A 19,705-nucleotide genomic window follows, 5' to 3' on the forward strand; every position below is an offset into this window, starting at 1 on the left:
TCCAGATAATAGAAACAATAAAAAACACTTCACCTCTCTTTTTCCAGAATGTGCTGGAGCTGACAGTGTACGATGAGGATTTTGCTACTCCAGATGACCATCTCCTCTGTGCTCTTTTTGACACTGCTAAACTTCCAATTGAAAGAACAGTGCTCCTGTATTTTAAGCCTAGCCCGAAGGTGAGATCTGTGAGATCACTGCCTGCAAGATCTAGCAGGAGTGGTTGTAGAAAGCACACTCACATGAGTTTTAAAGCCTGAACTGTAAATTTTAATGTACTTCTGTTTCCTGGCCTATGTATTGCATTGCTTTAGCCTACTCCCATGTCTCAGGTATATTGCAGCTCTTCTCTATGATACCTTCCATGAAGCAGTTCCTTTTGGCTACAGCTGCTTGAGCACTGGAAGTCAATATTAGTCGATAGTCTTGGCAAAGTATCTTTGGTTTATTTCCTGGGGCTGAACTTAGGGATTGCTGTTCCAGTTTGTCACTCGTTCAGCAGCCATGTGACTCCACCACGTAGATCACTTAGGGGGTTAAAATAAAACAACTAAGAAACCAGTGGAAAGTTAAAAAACACTTTCAAAAACTTGGGTTGAGCTTTCTGATTTCATCATGGATGACTTAGCCCGATCATGGGTACGTGAATTGCCATTCAAAATATAAATACAAAAAAATGTGGTAAAAATATCTGGATATGAGAGTCTGAGCCCCTCCTCCCAGTCTCTTTATAAATTATTAAAGAGCACATGACTGAAACATTGCAGTAGGTAAAGGAGGGATCTGACTGTGTGCTACCCCTAAGTGATGCCAAGGCTGCACAGCTATTGCAGGCTGAATAATCTGTAATTTTTCCCCCATGTAATTCATAGCCACTACCACCTGCCCTTTTGATTGTATCTGCTTTCACCCCAGAGGCGAAGCTGAAGTTACCCCTGTGTGTATCCCAGCACTGTGCTCTGCAGTGCACTGCAGTGATACCTCTAGGACTGAGCCTGCTGACTTCTCTATCAGAATCAGTGCAGGTTTGAAGCTCTGAATGACTGATGCACACTGTTTCTCAGTTTCCCGTCTATGAAACAGAAAAAGAGAGTCTTGGTTCTCTTTGAGATTTATGGATGAGATCAATGAAATATCTCACATGCAACTACTTCCTACTATGGCCAGATTGCTTCTGGTACCCAAACTAGGTCACTCACAACTAGCTCATACATATCAACACTGCCTTACAGGGGGTTGCGTAACTATAACTCTGAATCACTCAATAATACCAGTCTCTGTTTATTATTTTAAAGTGATGGGTGGAAAGTATTTTTAATTTCCAAGCTAATAGCAAGGAGAGTAAGTCACGGCAGCACAGTGCCAGGAATAGATAGGAGAAAAAGGTAGAAAAGGCTCTGAGCAACCTGATCTAGTTAAAGATGTCCCTGCTCTCTGCACTGGGGTTGGACTAGATGACCTTTAAAGGTCCCTTCCAACCCAACACATTCTGTGATTCTATGAATTCAGAAGACAAAGCAAGTTGCAAATTTTCTTTCTGGAGCACCCTCACACTGAGAGATAAAAGTACAGGTTGTTTTGATGATATCTTGCAGAAGGAAAGAGGTGAGAAAGGAATCATTAAACTGTTTTGAAAAGTTTTTTTCAGACATTCCAGTCTGAAATATTTATTACAGGCTGTGCATTGCAACTACTTACTTCAATACTGCATACCAGGAACATGGGTTTAGAGAAGGGAGAAAGCATTACGTAGCTACTTCACTTAATTTCTTGTTCTTGTTTTCAGGCCAAGGAGGAGCTAGAGGTTGAATTCAAATTGGAGGCTGCGTAAGTGACATACATATTCTTTAAAAAATTCAAAAGTCATTAAATGCTAAATCACAAAACCAGCATTAGAAGCCATGGTTTGTCAGATTTCTGCAAAAAAAGGTGCCAGACTTCTCCTACATCTTTACTGCAGTCTGCTGGAGCGAGACACCCATCTGATCCCTACAGTCAACTTGTTCTGTAGTTCAGTTGCTTTCAAAGATGCACTTCCTGGCACTGTCTCTCCTACCCACAGTGTCGAATTTGTCTACCTGGGGCATTTCAGAAGACTTTTTGAGCGTGTGTACATGAGCCTGTGTGTGCATGCATGCCTATCAATCTTTCCGTGCCTGTTTCAGCTTATACATTAGATAGACTCCTGATGCTGAACCATTCGAGTTAGGATTCAAGTGTATCTCTGACTCCTTTGATTTTCCCTTGCAGCACTGTTTTTGTCTTTGTAATTCCATTGACTTTCTGCCCAACAGTGATGATGTGTTGGAAGGGCATTTCCTCCAGCATGATCAGCCTACCATCCATGTGAACCAGTATTTTTGTCTCTGTATTGCTGTGAGGTAACTAAAGCACAGAAGAAATAAAGTAACCAACCGACCATCAGCCCTTGAACTAGTGGGACACCAAGACCAGAATTTGAAGTCTTCTGACTTCACCTGAATGATTTGGAAAGCTTTCTTTCCTTCCATGTAATTTGCACCCACTGCCCTCTTCCCCTTTGATTGTATTTGCATACCAGCAGATACACAGAACTGGGCTTCACAGTGGGGATATGCTGGTGTATAGCATGTTACCACTAAAATTTATGTACTTTGCATAATACAATGAGAAGAATTTGTCTGCCTGAGTGCAGATTCCATTGTAGATGATCATGAAATTGCACTGCAAAAAAATAGCTGTGGTACACATCGTTCAGCTTTGGTACAGAGGCAAGTCCCCTCAGAGCAGTGTGCATTCCAAGCGAGCATCGAAAGGAGCTTGTGGTGTAGCTGCTGGGGTCTCTCTGGCCATCATTCTTCTGAAAGGGGAGAAAGGGCAACACCCTGGGCAAGGGTGAGTGGACATTTGTTTGATCTAAAAAAATCCATGTTTTTCATTCTGTTTCCCAGTTCTGGTCCTCATGAAGCCATTGCTACCAATGGAGTCCTGGTGGTATGTGTTTCCCAAGAAATATTCTACAAGTATTTCTTTTATATAAAGGGGAAGGGAGGGTAGGGGTTAGAGAAGCTGTGAGCTATAACAGAGCCTGTAGGCCAGTTCTTTCTCTTTCTTCTCCCTTTCCTGTTTAAGACACTTTGAGAACCTGATATTTTATTTTCCAGTTCATTGGTGATATCCTACTAGTTCCCATTTGTCCTGTATTTTGACACACCACACACACACACACACACAGGGCTTTCCTCTGGTACCAGTACTCCTTCATGTACTGCTGTCTATCAAAGCACAGTGGTAGAAAGACTGAGAAGCCATTTGTTGATAACCTACCCAGCCCTTTTTACCCCTGGGAGATGTGCCATGCCTGGTGGGTTAGCTCAGCATTAAGTATTGACCTATTGTAATTACTTTATGTGAAAGAAGAGTGAGGGCTACAGCAAACAAACAAAACCTTAATAGCAATGCTGCTTCAGAAAGCCCTTTCTACTACTGACTCTTGGTCACTCAGCACCGTATCTTTCATTTATGTTTATCAGTTTAACCCTTTGTATCTATATTAGTACCTTGAAAATTCATAATTATTTTATCTTTCTTACAGATTCTTGTTCTCTGTGTCTTACAGTGTCGTGAACTTTGCTGCTTGGAAGTTGAAGTGGCAGAAAAGAAGCAACAAAAATCAAGTAAGGTTATTGCTTTGTTATCTATTTACCAATAAATGCATGCTTATTGATGAGAGGATGCCCCTTTTATATAATGTATAGTTGGAATAAACAGTATTTACAGTATTCAGTGCAGTTTACACCATGTAAACACATTAGGTGATGCATGACCGCATCTTGTATCCCCTTAGCTATGTGTCAAAAAGGTCTATTAGATCTACATTAAAATTGAACTCCCAGTTGCATTTAACAGCGACAGCTTTCAGAGTCCCCTTTCCATGAAAACAGCTTCCACTTTGCTCCTTTCCCTTCAGTGCTAGTGCTCCCTTCAGAGCACTTTCCACTAGACAAAGCTGTGGTCCAAATTCTACAGCTTTGCTGCCCACACCCCACTTTTAATCAAGCCTGCACAATTTCCCGATTAAGTTATAGTGACATTTCTCACAACTTTTGTTTTACTCTTTTAGATAAAGAGCTGTCCTTCACTGTGAAGGGCTCCTTTGAGGGGACGCAGGATATGATGCTGGGCCCCGATGGAGTGGTCAGCCCGTCAGGTCCCACCAAGTTCCACTATATCAAGTACTCGCAGCCAACGCTGGACGTCATGTTGCCAAAGAAGAGGCGTTACCACCCTGTATGTTGGAAGTGGCCTTAGTGATGTACTGACCACGAGTGCCTTTCTAGAAAGTGGGAGGAAGGGAAACCTATTACTGTTTTTGTCCTAAAGCATGTTTTTTCCCCAGTGGTCCTGTAAGTACAGTACAGATACGGGCTCCCCAGTGGTGATGCTGAATTCGCTGCCCATGGGCAGGACAACAACCGTTGCAGAGGTGAGCATCACTTCCAGCCTTTAGGAATAAAAGGTCACTCTGTAAGCCCCTTCATATTGTCCCAGATGGCTGCTAAGAGGGTCAGAAATACTCTGATTTTTTCTCAGATCTTGAACAAACAGGAGCTTTGCTTCTCTAGTAGTTTTCTCCACAAAAGGTTGCCCCCCCAGTAGTCTCCATTATGTGACAATAAGTAGACCAACAATGATGTCAGAAAATAGGATTCCTTCAGTACATCTCTCCCTGTTTACCCAAAGACTCAATGACTCCTCCTTTGCTTAGGATCCAACTGAAAGTTGCTTCTTGGATGCAAGCTAGAAAAAAAGACAATAAACCTGCCCTTAGCAAACCATGTACTTGAAAGGACAGTATAGTAATATATATTGAAAATATTAGACATAGTGTGTGGATTTTAAAGAATGTAAGGAGACTAGTGCTGGAAATAGATGTATGTGCTGTATTATTTTGAAGAATAGGATCCTTACTATTAAGAAATAGTGCTTGAAATAGATGTATGTGCTGTAAAATTTTGAAGAATAGGATCCTTACTATTAAGAAAATGTGTTTCTGCTGAGAAGCATCTACAGAAATCCAGATTATTAGGGACAATCTTGTCCAAATATGAATTGCTATATTGTGAAGAAGAAGGACAAGATCAGATTTCAGGGCCATTAAAACGTCCCCTCAGAACAGATCGCCTTTTGTCAGTTAATAAGAAGGTTGCAATAATGATTTTAACACAGGATGAACCCTTAGCAGCAGCAAATGCAGGCTTGCAGTCTCTTCACTGTGAGACCATGGTGAGGATGTCAAAGATCTGCTGGTTATTAGAGTGTAAAGAATGGGAAATGTACAAAAAGTAGTATTTCAGGATGCTGCTGTTTGTGAATAAAACAGGAATTAGGGCCTACTACATGAGCCTTGGGAACCTCCAATACTAAAACTGCTAATGGTTTCTGCAGTCTGGAAGCATTTGGGATCTGTGGGTAGGGATGTTCCACCAAGGAAAAGTGAATGCTTTTGGAAATATATGCTGAGATCTCAGACATTTAAATTTGCGATTGCCAGAGCTTGCTGGAGTCTAAATAAAACTCTGGCCCTAAGACAGAAAGGGAAAAAAATAAAATTAAGATTAAAATAAATTACAGTACACATTCTTGTTTTCCAGGAGAAAAGATTTGACTTGAATGTGAGAACACAAAGCTGGTAAGAGATCTTTTTCTAGTCCTAAAGACGAGTCTAAACAAAGCTCTGGCCCTAAGACAGAAAGGGAAAAAAATTAAAAATAAGATTAAAATAAATTACAGTATGCATTCTTGTTTTTCAGGAGAAAAGATTTGACTTGAATGTGAGAACACAAAGCTGGTAAGAGATCTTTTTCTAGTCCTAAAGACTTGGGTTATTGATTCTGATATTGTTTCAGCCACATGAAAATGACAGAAGCAGGCATTCTCAGTCTGAAAACTGGAACATGTTTTTAATAAAACACGAAATACATGCACAGTATATTAGACCTAATTAGCCTTAAGAAGATTTGGCTTTAATCAATAAATGTTGAGAAACATGTATTTATATTAGCATTATCCCCTTCTTTTTGACCATAGAGTATTATTTTTGATCGATATCAGTCTCTGATATTCATAAAAAGAACAAAGCTGACTAAAAAAACAGAATAGACATTAAAACATTAAACTTGATCAGAAATTAGGAACTTATTTTCCTTAACTGTCAGTGTTCAGTAGTGATAAAAGTTATATGCTGCTAAGTCCAGTTATACTGTATGTGGAGTAGAAACTCAGGTAGTGTGGCTCGTGATTTGATGTCTATGGACATGCTTATTAATACTCATCAGTAAACATGAAGATGTTTCATGTTATCCATAACCATCTGTAACATACAGAACTGGGCAAGCTGATCTGTTTTGTGTGTATGTATGCCTGACTAGGAAATAAAAGGAAAGAATCATTTTTAATTCAAACAGAATTTGCTGTCATTTATCTCAGAAAGGCAAGTGATCAATGGCAACAGGAAAACCAGGGTTATTCCAGAACAGGAAAAATGCTTCCCATTTATTCATTTTATATTTAGAGAACTATAAAAGCAGTTTGTTTATATCTTGATTTACAATGGAAACTGGCTTTTGCAGCTCCACCCAATTGAGTTCCCCTTGCGTGTCTTCATTTACAAATACAGTTGTAATCATTTGGCTGATTTTATCCAAAGCTGATGAATCTCATAAATAAATTGCATTACTAGTTTCATTGAAATTACAGACTCAGTAGAAGAGAAAAGTTCTGTTATGGAAAGACAAAGCAAAACCCTGCCATTTTATAATGTCTGGTCAGGACATCCACAGGAAGCTCTGGCCTGAAGACCACGCCAGGTCTCTTGCCCATTGATATCTTGTAGACGCCAGGGAAAGAAAAGACAGGAGGGTGGTCATTGAGTGGAGGAGCACAAATGCCCAGGGAAATAAGCTGCAACAGTGGAATTTTAAGGAATGACTTACTGTATTTCAAAATTGATGCAAATGAAATCTTCTTCTGAGGAGCATTATGCCTTACAATTTTTGAGTCAAGGTTGTGAAGTACAACTGACCTGTGAGACAGCTTGTGTAAGTGCAGATAGACCAGAGCAGTAGGGTGAAATCCTACCCTCCTAAATTCAGTGACCCATCTCCACTCATCCGGGGGCTGGGTGTCACCGAGGTCATCCAGGGTTACACGGCCACCCCACCACGCTCCACCGATGCCCACCGCTAGAGGGAGATGTTTCCACTCGAGTTGCTCAAAAAGAGGATTTTCCTTTACGTAGGAAACACCAACGTTGTAAAACTGGGGGTTATTTTAGATTTAGAATGAGGAAATATCCCATGAAATCGGAATCAACGTGCTCACTTTTGACTATTTGCACAGATTTTCTAAACCTGTGAGTTTTTTAGTTTTAGAATATTCTTTTAAATATTTTGTTTCCTTTATAAATATTGTACATTATTCTTCACCAATTAGTAATATCAGGGTATAATGCCACTGGTTAAGCTTACTAAGTGAAATAGGTTTTCTTACTTTTAGAAACAGGATATTCTCTCTTGCTCCTGTCACATTGCATTGGTCTGCTTGAAGGGAAGAGTGCTGTAGATTGTCTTTGATCAAATTCCCCAGATTGATATGGGTGTGTTTAATATGTAATTAATATGTGCTTGTTTAATCTTAGTAATTGTTCATGCCACCAAGACCTGGACATGCGCTTTGGGTTTGACTTATGTTCAGAGGAGATGGTTTTCCTGGGGAAAAGGAAGAGATACGTAGCAAGTGCCTTGAAAAATGTTTTTCACCTACAACAGGATCTGCAGGATCATGAAGTACGTGTGTCTGTCAGGGTGGATCTTGAATTTCTGATGTCTTCATGCGTTCTTCTAGATGAGTGGTCAGTAAAATGGACCACATGTATCTGCTGTGCAGGTACCAGCTAGCATATATGTCTGAAGTGCACTTGCTTTTGCTGCCAGTTTTTGTTATTGAGGGAAGCACTCGTTGCATCCTTCATGACTTTTAATTTGGAATTTGTGAGATCTGAGTTGTGCTCATCCCTGCCATCCTATGCTATAACTGACGTGGTTCAGAAATACTGTGTGTGTATTAAGTACATTACATAGCAAAAATTTATTCCTTTGTTCAAATTTCACCATTTTCTGAGAAATAGGATGAAAATCTCTGAGTACTTCTTATAATATCTTCGCTTTCCTGCAGTGTTGAAATTGCTTAAAATAAATATTCATTTTAAAGTAGCTTCATGATACTGAAGAACAACATTAATGAGGATCACTTAACAACACTGGCTGTGAACTGAGCGCATTTCTTCATGGAGATTGCACGCGGATTTTCATACAGTAGTGCTAGATGCGTGGCAAAGGAGTGGGAGATGTAGAGCAAATACACTGTTGCCTCCACAGAGGTGCTTCTTCTTTTCCATCAGTGCCCTCATTTGCCCTAGAGATGGACAAGAATCTAAATTTGGGTTAATCTCGGAACCCATCCGAAGGAAAGAAGCAGCAGCAGTCATTGCTTGGTTTCAGAGCCTTTTCTTCCGAAATGGGACGGAGGCTCTGAAATCAGTCCGCAGGCTGGGTGTGGTGGCCAGACCCCATGCCACTCCAGGACACCACGTTGAACAGTGTCAGTGTGAATGTCCCATGCTCCTGTGTCCAACAGGTCCCCATTGTGGCTATCATCACGACAGGTGGAGGACTGAAGTCCATGACGGGACTATACGGCAGTCTCATGGGACTCAAGAAGTTGAATCTCCTGGACTGCATAACATACATCAGTGGGCTGTCCGGCACCACGTGGTAAGCCAGCTCGTGCAGGAGGCTTGGCCAGTTCTTTTGACAGTGATGTTGCTGCAGGGAGCAGTTTCTGAAAGCAAACAAGAACAGATTTTCTTTTCTTTTCGTTGCTCCTCAGTTACAGACCACTAAATATTACCTTGGTCTGATGCACCCTTTTTTGATTAGCAGTTCTTTACTGTGCTTTTCAACTCCGCATTCGCAGCAGTTAAATATGTATATGACACTTACACTTGTCAAAATGGTTTCTAAGTAGTTACTGTGGATGTAAGACTGCCCATGGCATCACACACCTCTCCCTCTCTCCACTGATAGCTGTTCCCAGTAATTTCTGAGACTGGCTCTGCCTTCACACTGGTCATGCAGAGAAAACTGCAGGACAGTGCACACTTACCCATGCAACCTGCCAGTTTGGGAAAGCACTGAGTTCCCCTTTGCAGCATTATTCCCTGCTCACAGGACATAGACTTGTCCAACATCTGATGGTCCCACATAGGGAAGGCTGGGAAAATAGAGGATTACATTAAAATAAAGCATAATGTTATTAAAAGATTAACACGAAATGATACAAAGCCAAGAGACAGCAGTAGGTGAATTATGATTCTAGAAAACAAGCAATTTATTATAATTTTCTGCCTAATTTATGCTTCAGAAAAGTATCTATGTTAACACATGGCATTTTTATCCCTTAAACTGCTGCCAGTTCTGTTTCTTTGTTAAAAAAAAGTCAGGAACATAAAAAAGCACCAAATTAATCCTTCAGGGCCATCTTTAACACAATCATAGAAAATCTTAAGTGTTCATTCTGCTGGATGGAGCAGCAAAACCAGAGTATGTATGAGCAGAAGCAAATCCCTAAATGAAAACCTCTGTCCCTAAGGGCAGAATATGTCAAGTCTTTTTTTTTCTGCTTTTCATTTTTGCTGTCTATATTACCTTTCTCCAGGACTATGGCCAATTTATACAGAGATGCCTACTGGTCTCAGAAGGATCTAGACTCGCATATCGGTGAAGCCCAGAAACAAGCAACCAAATGCAAGATGGGCTGTTTCTCTATGGATCGCATGAAGTATTACAACAAGCAGCTTTGTCAGCGGAAGGAAGAGGGATACAGGACATCATTTATAGATCTGTGGGGGCTCATGATTGAGTACTTACTAAATGATGGGGTATGATGTATATTCTGTTGCTTAGAGAACCACATACTTTTCTTTTAGTGAAGTAAGAGGAAACTAGCCCATACTTCAAAACAGAGTGGAGCTCCCCATGTCAGAAAACTCTTAGGCTTTTTTTACTTTCTTCAGAAGCCTAGGGAGAGAGGCATCCTATACATTAATAAATTAGGTTGTGAATGCAGCCATTTGACCTCTGGATTGGAGGCAATCTCAGGCAGTCTACCTGAGATACAGACTATGCATGCAAAAGGAGTTCAAGATGCAAAGCAGAGTAATCTCAACAGTGTGAAAACTATCCAAAGCACATACAAAACACCTAGAGTGCTTGGTGATTTGCATCTACTTGCAGGTAACTTGATCAGCATGCACACAGGAGACGAATGCATATTTTACTTTTGCTGGCAAGGACTGCTTATTCAGTAGCTGGCTTTAGTGATACTAATTTTTGCAAGCAATAATAAATTTGCTTTCCTATTATTTGAAGTGTTTTCTACCAGTATTCAAGGATGGGTGCTTTGGCAGCTGGGGAGTGGGAAGGAATGAGTGGTTAAGGATTGAACAGAAGTGTCCCCCAGTGGGGGCAAGTATGGTGCAGTAATTCAGCCATTCATTTGCCTTCATTTATATATTTATTTATTTTTATATAAGTATATATCGTATTACATCTATGTAAACAGAAACGAAATGCATAGGGAGGAATACTACACATTAAACAAATACATAAGCTGAATAGCTGCTTCTCTTTTAGTCTCAGCTACGTGAGGTCTCCCTCACAAGCTAGCCAAGTATCTTTCACTTCAAGCAATGCCAACTATTGCTATGTAACCATTAACCTCTCCCCAGTCTGCCAGTACTAGCTGCTTTTAAATGAGTCAGCAGTTCATGAGATCGTCTCCGTTTCTTATGAGCCTCTTCAATGAAAATATGCTTTTCCAGAAAAGTAGTTAGGTGGGATGGAAATAATTTGCTGACAAATTCCAGCCCCCGTGCGAGTCTGGACTGTAATAGCCATTGTGCACCAAGAAAAGAAATTCTGTATCAACTTGTTCAAGGGCTTCCTTCAGCCCCAGGAGAGCAAGGACTGCTCTCTATGCTCCTCCTCCTAAGGGGCAGCTTGCCGCTTCTCATACTTGCCAGGACAGTACTTTCTAGTATGTACAGACATCTGTGCAGAAGTAGTTTTCCCTCTCCTCTTCTCTTTGTGAACCCATGCACAAAGTCAGGTTGACCTTGGGAGACTTCTGTCACCAGCAAGTGGATGCCTGAGGTGCTCTGTGCAACGGCGCTGCCATGGCATCTTCTGTATGCTGAGGGCAGAGCCAGCCAGCTCCTGAGCACTGGGACAGTCAAATTCACCCTGCATTGCTTCCATTTCTTCTCATATAACCATTTTTCTTCTAACCAGAAAGACTCCCGCAAACTTTCAGACCAGCAAGAAGCACTGTGCGACGGCCAGAACCCACTGCCCATCTATGTGTCAGTCAGTGTCCGGGACAACTACAGCACCAATGATTTCAAAGGTAAGGATGATGTTTCAGATCCTGTGGGACTAAAACTGGCAACTGAATTCCTGTGATTTGTTCTTCTCTGCTTGGTAGCACTTGGAGAAAACAGCTCTGGTGCGTTAGTCGCTTTTTGGAAAAATAACCATCACCTCCATGCCTTATAATTTTAAGAGCTTTTTGAGATCAGCATTTCACTGTCTGGACATATGCAATAAAATCCTGCCAGAAAGGCCATTTCTGAAATATTATCTGATCCATCTAGTATAAGAAGCATTGGAATTGTCTGAGAATTAAATATTGTTTTTCATTTGTGCCCAGTTACTGTTTCAATATGAAGAAAGACCACATAGTTATGACAAAGCTTGGAAAAGCATCCAAAATACTCTGAACTGAATCTTCTGCTTTGCTCATTGTTTTGGTTACTTTTTTCCATGGGAAGAAGAAGCTGGAGGAAAAGAGGCAGAAGAAATTTTGATAATTTTTTTATGGTTGAGGTGAATAAACAAATTACTTCTGAATGAAAAGGAAATTATGGTCCATGATCTTTCTGTCTCAGTGCTTGCTCACACTGCAGTTGTATCAGACAGCTGCACTTCACTTGGAGAGGTTATCCAAGAAAGTTAAGGATTAATTCTGTCTTCTTTAATACTACACATGAGGAGTATAATTGGCCTCTTACAAAAACCTGATTTCTGAAGAGCTGAGTACCTGTTTTTGTACAGAACCAAATCATTCAAGGGAAGTTAGATTAACTGTATTGATAACTGTATTGTTAGATAACTGTGTTGTGGAAGTCCTTTCACTTAGATACGGCCTTCAAAGGCAAAGCGAAACCTCGTGCACGCTGGGGAACCTTGGACTGGTGCGTGCACTCAGGGTGTGTAAGAGCTGGAGCCTTGCCATGCTCCTGGTGTGCTCCAGCACCGCCGGGAGCAGTGGACCTGCTCCTGCCTCCCCTTTGCCACTGCCTGAGCTCAGCTGCCCTGCCCTGCAGGCAGGCGTTTATAAGCAAGGTTCTACAAAAGCAGAATAGCAAACAGAGGTCAGGACGGTTTATGCCCTCACCGCCTCTCTTTCCACACCCGGCTGAGAGCCTGGGAGCCCTCTAAGTGTTCCCTTGTCTTGCAGAATGGGTGGAGTTCACTCCCTACGAGGTGGGACTGCTGAAATACGGCGCCTTCGTTCGCACGGAGAATTTCGGAAGCGAGTTCTTCATGGGACGCTTGTTAAAAAAGCTCCCTGAATCCCGTATCTGCTACCTTCAAGGTGATGTATTGCATTGTCCTGGCACAGAGGCACTACGGAGCGGTGCAATGCTTTAACTAGAGGGTGTATTTCTGGTCTAACTTACTGTACACTGGTATGATATCACCTGCCAGGAAACGGGGGTGTGTGGCAGTTTGTAGTAGTAGTAAAAAATCCCACATATTTTCTTATGTTTCTTGTCACTGTCTTGGTATGCATAAACTTTGTCTTGCAGCTGGAATAGATAAAGCTCCTTAATTCTTTCATTGTAAGGAATATTTCCCACTTTGGTGATTCTTCTGATTCCTCTCTAAGTGCACTCCAACTTACGAAAGCTTTGATACTGTAGAAAACATGCAGCTGTGCTTCCACTGTGAGGTTTAACTTCAATCCCATGTAGAGAATCCCGTCTACTAAAGATGCAGGCTGCCCAGGATGTAAAATGAGACCAAAGGCAAAGGGTCTCTGAACCTTTCTGGTCAGTCTCTGACTTACAGTGATGAGTTGTGTGCAAAGTAATAATATCCCTTTAGCAAGGAGTCAGAATCACTGACAGGTGAACACAGAGCTCTGTGAGTGCAGTTTCAGTCATCTCTTCTTACACTTGTGCTGTTTAGAAGCTCCTCGGTTTCAGTAAATACTCTGTGATATTAAATACTCTGTAATCCCAAGGAATATCTTTAAAATACTACCTCTCAGGCTGGTGCTTTTTACCAGGCCCACTACTGGGAAATGAATTTTCTACATACTGTGTATGCTGTATTGGTTTTCTGTGTCCCATTGAAAATTAGGAAGTCCATTTGTGGTGGACTAATGAGAAGAGATATTTAAATTTAAAATGGCAGATGAAATGGTAGCATTATGTTTTGTCAGTGAAGCCACCAATGCCCCTGTGGGGAAGCAGAGAAGGGCAATTCTGGATGGAGAAGAGTCCATAGCGTAGCAGGACCCCACTGGATCTGTGAACCTTTACATGCTGCTATGTGAGATCTTCTCTTACAAACTAAATGGCTGAACAGCCAGTTCACCTCTCTGCATTATCTGAGCTCTTATTTTTCTCCTCAAGGGAGTGCTTTTTCTCCTTCTCTCTCATTCTTCTATGCCCACGTGGCCAGAAAAGCCAATGGCATCTTGGCCTGTATTAAAAGCAGTGTGACCAGCAGGTCCAGGGAGGTGATCATCCCCCTGTACTCGGCACTGGTGAGGCCGCACCTCGAGTGCTGTGTTCAGTTCTGGGCCCCTCACTAGAAGAAGGATGTGGAGATTCTGGAGCATGTTCAGAGAAGAGCCACAAGGATGGGGAGGGCTCTGGAGAACAAGCCTGATGAGGAGCGGCTGAGGGAACTGGGCTTGTTTAGCCTGGAGAAGAGAAGGCTGAGGGGAGACCTCATCACCACCTCCAACTGCCTCAAGGGAGCTTGTAGAGAGGTGGGTGCTGGTCTCTTCTCCCAGGTGATGGAGGATAGAACAAGGGGAAACGGCACCAAGCTGTGCCAAGGGAGGTTCAGGTTAGAGATAAGGAGGAAGTTCTTTACTGAGAGGGGCGTCAGAAGCTGGAACAGGCTGCCCAGGGAGGTGGTGGAGTCACCATCCCTGGATGTGTTTAAAGAGCAGGTAGATGAGGTACTTAAGGATATGGTTTAGTGGAGAGACAGGAACGGTTGGACGTGATGATCTCAGAGGTCTTTTCCAACCGAGTGATTCTGTGATTCTGTGATTCTCTTTCTTTACCATGCAGCAGAGCCATGTAGTAGGGTAGGCACAGAACTGATGGCAGTGTGACCTGAGCCGATACCATAGAACATTAAGAGGAATTTAACAGAAATTTAGAAATATTTTAATTAAGCCCATTCAAATATTAATCTAAGAGATTGAAAGGGAAGGAAGAAGGAAGTTTCTTGTTAAAACGTGTCCTTGTGTTCACTAATTCCCTTTACAGGTATGTGGAGCAGTATATTTTCTGTGAACTTATTACAAATATGGGGACTGTCCCACAGTTCAGAGGACTTCTGGAAGAGATGGACCCAAGACAGAATAGAAGAAGTTGGTGAGAAATTATTAAGCCCTTCATTTATGGTCACTTAGTATCCTGGATGCCTACTGGCATCATCCTGTCAACTATGTTGAAACCAGCGACATAGGATCCTAAGAAACAGCAACTTCTCCTACCATAAAGACTAAGAGGAAGAGAGTAGTCAGGGAAATGCTGCTGTAATTACTAGGCTTACTAAAACCCTGCTGAGTTCAAGTCTCTGTCTTTAAATGAAGCTTCAGAGGGGTCATACATTTCTCAGAAAGTGTTTTGGCATTGCCCATTCTCACTCAGTCATTCAGAACCAAGAACCAGTGGCAGAGAATAAAGTTATTTTTACTGCATGTGCAGAGAATAAACCAGAATATCAATTGGCTAATCAATATTTCCTGGAGTTTTATTTGATTACTCAGTGCAGTAATCACTGCATTGAATTCATCCTGACGCAAAGACAAATGAGGCCCACGGGGTATTTTCTGAAGCAATACTGAAACCATGATTTTATTGCTAAATCATCTAATATGATAGTAACTGTAATTACAGACATCCTGAAAATAAAGAAATACATCTATGCAATCATGGAAACTGCCAAGTTTCTCCTGCTGCGCTGTCAGGCACTTGGTCTGGCAAAGCAGGTTGTGATTTCAAGAAACCACACCTCGTGCCGTTTCTACTTTTCGCCCACATATGCTGCCATGTAGTGACCCTGAAAACTACCTGTAACTTCTAAATATGAATGTATGCCCTAGGTTTTCCTGGGATGCTCTCATTGTACTGATTAAACATATGTTCATGAAGCCATGGGTGATCATGAAGTAGAAGCTGTCAATGTTGTAATAGACCCCATGGTGCCCTGTTGTTGCCCATCTGACTAAGTGGGAGCATATGCTTCAGCCCTGTTTTCTCCATGCTCTCCTCTGTTCCATGATATCCTCCTGTGAGGATATGTAACTTTGTTTCTGACAGAACATTCTCTGAGTTCCTTAGTTCCCTTTAGGTGTCCCTTTTCCAGGACTAAAGGCTGCTTCTGGTCTACTGTCTTCAGGCCAAAGCTTAACACCATCAGCAGAGCTTTGCCCAGCAGCCACTACTCTTCTTCAGAACAGTTTTTGTGTGTTTAGTGAATTACCCAGACAGTCCCTGTGGTCTACACACCAGTACAACCAGAAATGAGCATCAATTAATAAAGACTTTACCAATTTTATTCCTTCTCTAGATGAAGACCCGGTGTTGCCTACAAGACCCCACGAGCTGAGGACTCGCATGTACACACCTCCTGGCCCCCTGTCCAGCGCCCTTCGGGGAGCGTTGACTGACCGCTTCTCCGTCGCCCAGCACTACAATTTCCTGAAGGGTTACCAGCTGCATAGCAACTACTTGGAGAATGAACACTTCTGTCGATGGAAAGGTAATGGGGAGTAATCTCTAACAGGCATCGTTTTTCAGGTGGTTTTGGGGTGGAGAATTTAGGAAAAAACTGTCGGGTTTGGCAGGGAGAAAAAAAGCCCTGAAAGTACTTTTATTTTCTGAATGGAGAGAACAGACTGAGACTTCAGTGTCTCCAGATATTTAAGACTGGTTTTAAATAGAAGCATGTGTTTACGTGCTTTAGCAGAGATCTCTGTGGTCCAGACAGAGAGGGTAGGCTTGCAGCTGACAGAACTCAATTTAAAGCAGCAAAGAGCAGAGTGATCATGGGAGACAGCTGAGTTTAGCAAGATTGTTCCTGTAAGTTCAGGTGCAACTGGAAGAGCTCAAAAAATATGACCTATGAGAGAAAACTGGAAAGAAATGGGACTTTGTAGTCCAAAGAAGACTGGACATTTGGCATAAATCCAAATGTAAAAAGGGATGGGAATATTTTATTCTCTGAATCAATGATGGCTAAAAGATTAAACCATGGTTGAAATGAAGCAAGGGAGATTTATCTTAAGTATTAGAAATAGCTTACTGGCACAAATAAGTATGACAAGATACTGGAATGGATTGCTTGAAATCTCAGTATAGAAGATTTTTCAGAGCATGAATTTAGGTGGCATTTTGCAGTCCCTCCTGTGCCTATTTGACAATCCAGTAGTGTGGCAATTAAATTGTGACAGTCAGTTCCACCTTACATTTCTTTTTACAGTCAAAATACCTACAGATCATTTCTTATTCCAAGACGTATTTTGCTTTTAGATACTGTGTTAGACTCACGTCCCAACCAGCTGATGGGAAATCCTGATCACCTGGGCATGATAGATGCTGGATTTTTCATCAATACTAGCAGTGCACCACTTTTAAGGCCACAGAGGAAAGTGGATGTCATCATATATTTAAGTTATACTACTGGATCACATACATCGGTGAGGAGGATCTTGTTACCATGTGTTGTTTCTCCTTTTGCTTGTAAATGTCTGCCCTGTAGCACCTTGAACTGCTATGATTTCAGCTGTTCAGTTTTTAACCACTGCATTCTCCTACGTTTTTTGCTGTAGTGATTAATATTGTACCTATTTCTTCCCGCCACTCCTGGAATCTCTCTTGCTGGTTTATGAATATTTTGCATTATTCAAGAGGATATAACCTCTTCCAGAATGATGAGAAGAGCCTCTTCTGCTCTATGCTTAATCAAGCAGGTTTCCAGACCCTGCACAGGAATACACATAAAGGCAAGGAAGCAATTTCTCCTGACTTAAGACAGATAATTTCTGAGCTGACAAATAAGATGCTATTAGAAAAAAACCAATGACAAGCATCTTCCCACAGAAACTCCAGTTTCATGGAGATAAAGTTAATTAGCTGTCTATAAGGCCTTGCAGAAGAGGATCTTTATATCTCAGAGACTGAGGTTAGTTAGAAACTCACATGATGCATGAGACATACATGTAATGAGGTTTCATTTCAGCCTCATACATTGTCTAGATTAATTTTATGAAGAAAGGCTGCTGCAATGTTAAACTCTTCAGTAGAAACTGTTTCTTATTTGATAGTGTCCACTATTAGATGGTGCAGAGTAAATAACACAGTACATAGTAGGACATGATATTGTATTAAACATTTCAGAGAAAAGGTACAATATAGACCAGTACTGCAGACTTTCTCAGTAAAATATCAATCTCAATTAACACTGTTCCATAACACTCGCATAGGCAGAGACATAATTTCCTATTCAAACTTAACTTTCTTTTCTTCTGGCTTCCAAGCACGTAATAAGACACCTGAAACATTTTCTTGCTGTGGTTTTCTTCTCTAATTAATTCTATACAGTATATTAAACACAGGCTCTTTCATTTACTAAAACAACATGTTCTACCCTAAACTTCTGCAAGATGCTTCAATTTTTAAAAAATCATTGTCCTGTATGAATTCTCTAACTCTGAAATTGTATTTACAGCTTGTGATTAGTATTCTGGTTATTATGTGTGGTAATTATGTGTAGAGTAACCCTTGATAACAAGGAACCCATCCTATGGATCTGAGTCACTAAACCTTAATACCAGATGACAGTTTGGGGGCTTTAAGACAACCAAGCTGAATTCCAATACTGACCATTTCTGTGACACTCCAGGTTCTAGATAAGGCATACAAATACTACTCCGAGCAGAAAATCCCATTCCCCAAAATTTCTTTGACTGATGAAGATAGGAAAAATCTGAAGGAGTGCTACCTCTTCCAAGATTCAGACTTACCAGGATGTCCGATTGTGATTTTTCTTCCCCTTGTGAACGACACCTTCCGAGAGTACAAAGCACCTGGTAAGTTACAGGTAGTGGCAAAGCATCAAACAGAAGACACCACTGCCTACTTCCCTGTCTCAGATGGAGCCTTTTTCTCTGCTACTGCCTATTTTTGCTGGTTGGGTTCATGGGGGAGCACTTTAGCTAGTTAAATCTGTTTTTCCCATCCCTGCCAAGGCTAGTGTGTTCATTCATGTCATCTTTGTGGCCGTAAGAGGATACATAAAGCCTTTGTCTTCTGAATGGAGTTTACCTTCATCTCTATCGTATTTGTAAAATGAAGTGTTGCTAGCTAATTGTAAAAGTTGTTTGGTTTTTTTCCCCTGTGAAAAGTATAGCTCACACACATTATTCCCTATATATATTGTATATTGCACAGGGATTTCATTCTCCACTTGAGGAGGCACAGTGTCATGTATGCATGGTGAGGGAGCGAGAACCTGGCTTTCAGGCTGAACTACAATGTCAAGACCAGTGTGTCTCCTTTTGGTAGAGCGTCAGCTCAGGAGTCATTCTACTCACTGTGCTGTGGTTGAGGGCTGTCATTCTTTTTCTGCCCTGGCCACCTTCTTTATATTCCTCTTCTGCGTTGCCAGTTACTGGGATGCATTTGATTTGCTCCTTGGTAGCAAGGAGTTAAAGTCCCAAGTTCTGCTTTTGCAGAATTTGGGAGACATGAGCAATGCAAATATAGAGATGGATCCAGATGGCAGCCCCCTAAGACTGATATCCTTGACTAATCCATAGCTTTAATGAAGTGGTTGTTCATGAGTAAGCTGTAGATGACGATTACAATGCTGTCCCTCACTTCTCCCTTCTGCCCTTATCACTTCAAGCACAAACTTTGGACAGGTTATGGTTGTACTCGATGATTTTAAAGGTCTTCTCCTACCAAATGATTCTATGATTCTACGATGTTCTCTTAACTAGGGGTGGCGATACATGATCTGCATTATCAGCTCATTTAAACCCTGTAATTTCTCTCCCAGAGGAAAGGCCCTCTCTTTGGGCTTCTGTGAACAGCTTGTCACTGACTGAGGCAAACACCATGTCACTGCAGCAACTTCTCTTTCTCTCCAGGTGTCAAGCGCTGTTGCTCAGAGATGGAGGGAGGACAACTTGATTTGACCAGTCGCTTTTCCCCCTACCGCATGTTCTCGGTCAGGTATACCGATGAGAACTACCACCGGCTGCTGAAACTCAGCGAATACCACATCCT

The 19,705-nt window shown here is 41.5% G+C and overlaps 1 protein-coding gene across 1 annotated transcript in view; it reads left to right on the forward strand.

Annotated features, from left to right (window-relative positions):
• The window catches only part of LOC104544274 (cytosolic phospholipase A2 epsilon-like), a 25,089-nt gene that overhangs the window by 5,287 nt on the left and 97 nt on the right, over positions 1–19,705 (forward strand). Inside the window, exons 3-20 of the mRNA XM_010189094.1 lie at positions 48–179; positions 1,787–1,827; positions 2,295–2,381; positions 2,931–2,973; positions 3,575–3,656; positions 4,103–4,269; positions 4,379–4,385; positions 6,627–6,657; positions 7,679–7,826; positions 8,677–8,813; positions 9,757–9,979; positions 11,391–11,505; positions 12,619–12,756; positions 14,675–14,782; positions 15,984–16,175; positions 16,946–17,112; positions 18,318–18,504; positions 19,567–19,705. The exon at positions 19,567–19,705 is cut by the window's right edge and continues 97 nt beyond it. Of these exons, the coding sequence (XP_010187396.1) occupies positions 48–179; positions 1,787–1,827; positions 2,295–2,381; positions 2,931–2,973; positions 3,575–3,656; positions 4,103–4,269; positions 4,379–4,385; positions 6,627–6,657; positions 7,679–7,826; positions 8,677–8,813; positions 9,757–9,979; positions 11,391–11,505; positions 12,619–12,756; positions 14,675–14,782; positions 15,984–16,175; positions 16,946–17,112; positions 18,318–18,504; positions 19,567–19,705 (2,144 nt within the window). The remainder of the gene's footprint in view (positions 1–47; positions 180–1,786; positions 1,828–2,294; positions 2,382–2,930; positions 2,974–3,574; positions 3,657–4,102; positions 4,270–4,378; positions 4,386–6,626; positions 6,658–7,678; positions 7,827–8,676; positions 8,814–9,756; positions 9,980–11,390; positions 11,506–12,618; positions 12,757–14,674; positions 14,783–15,983; positions 16,176–16,945; positions 17,113–18,317; positions 18,505–19,566) is intronic.

Source organism: Mesitornis unicolor, unplaced genomic scaffold (assembly GCF_000695765.1).
Source record: "Mesitornis unicolor isolate BGI_N332 unplaced genomic scaffold, ASM69576v1 scaffold4507, whole genome shotgun sequence".
Taxonomy (NCBI): Eukaryota; Metazoa; Chordata; class Aves; order Mesitornithiformes; family Mesitornithidae; genus Mesitornis; species Mesitornis unicolor.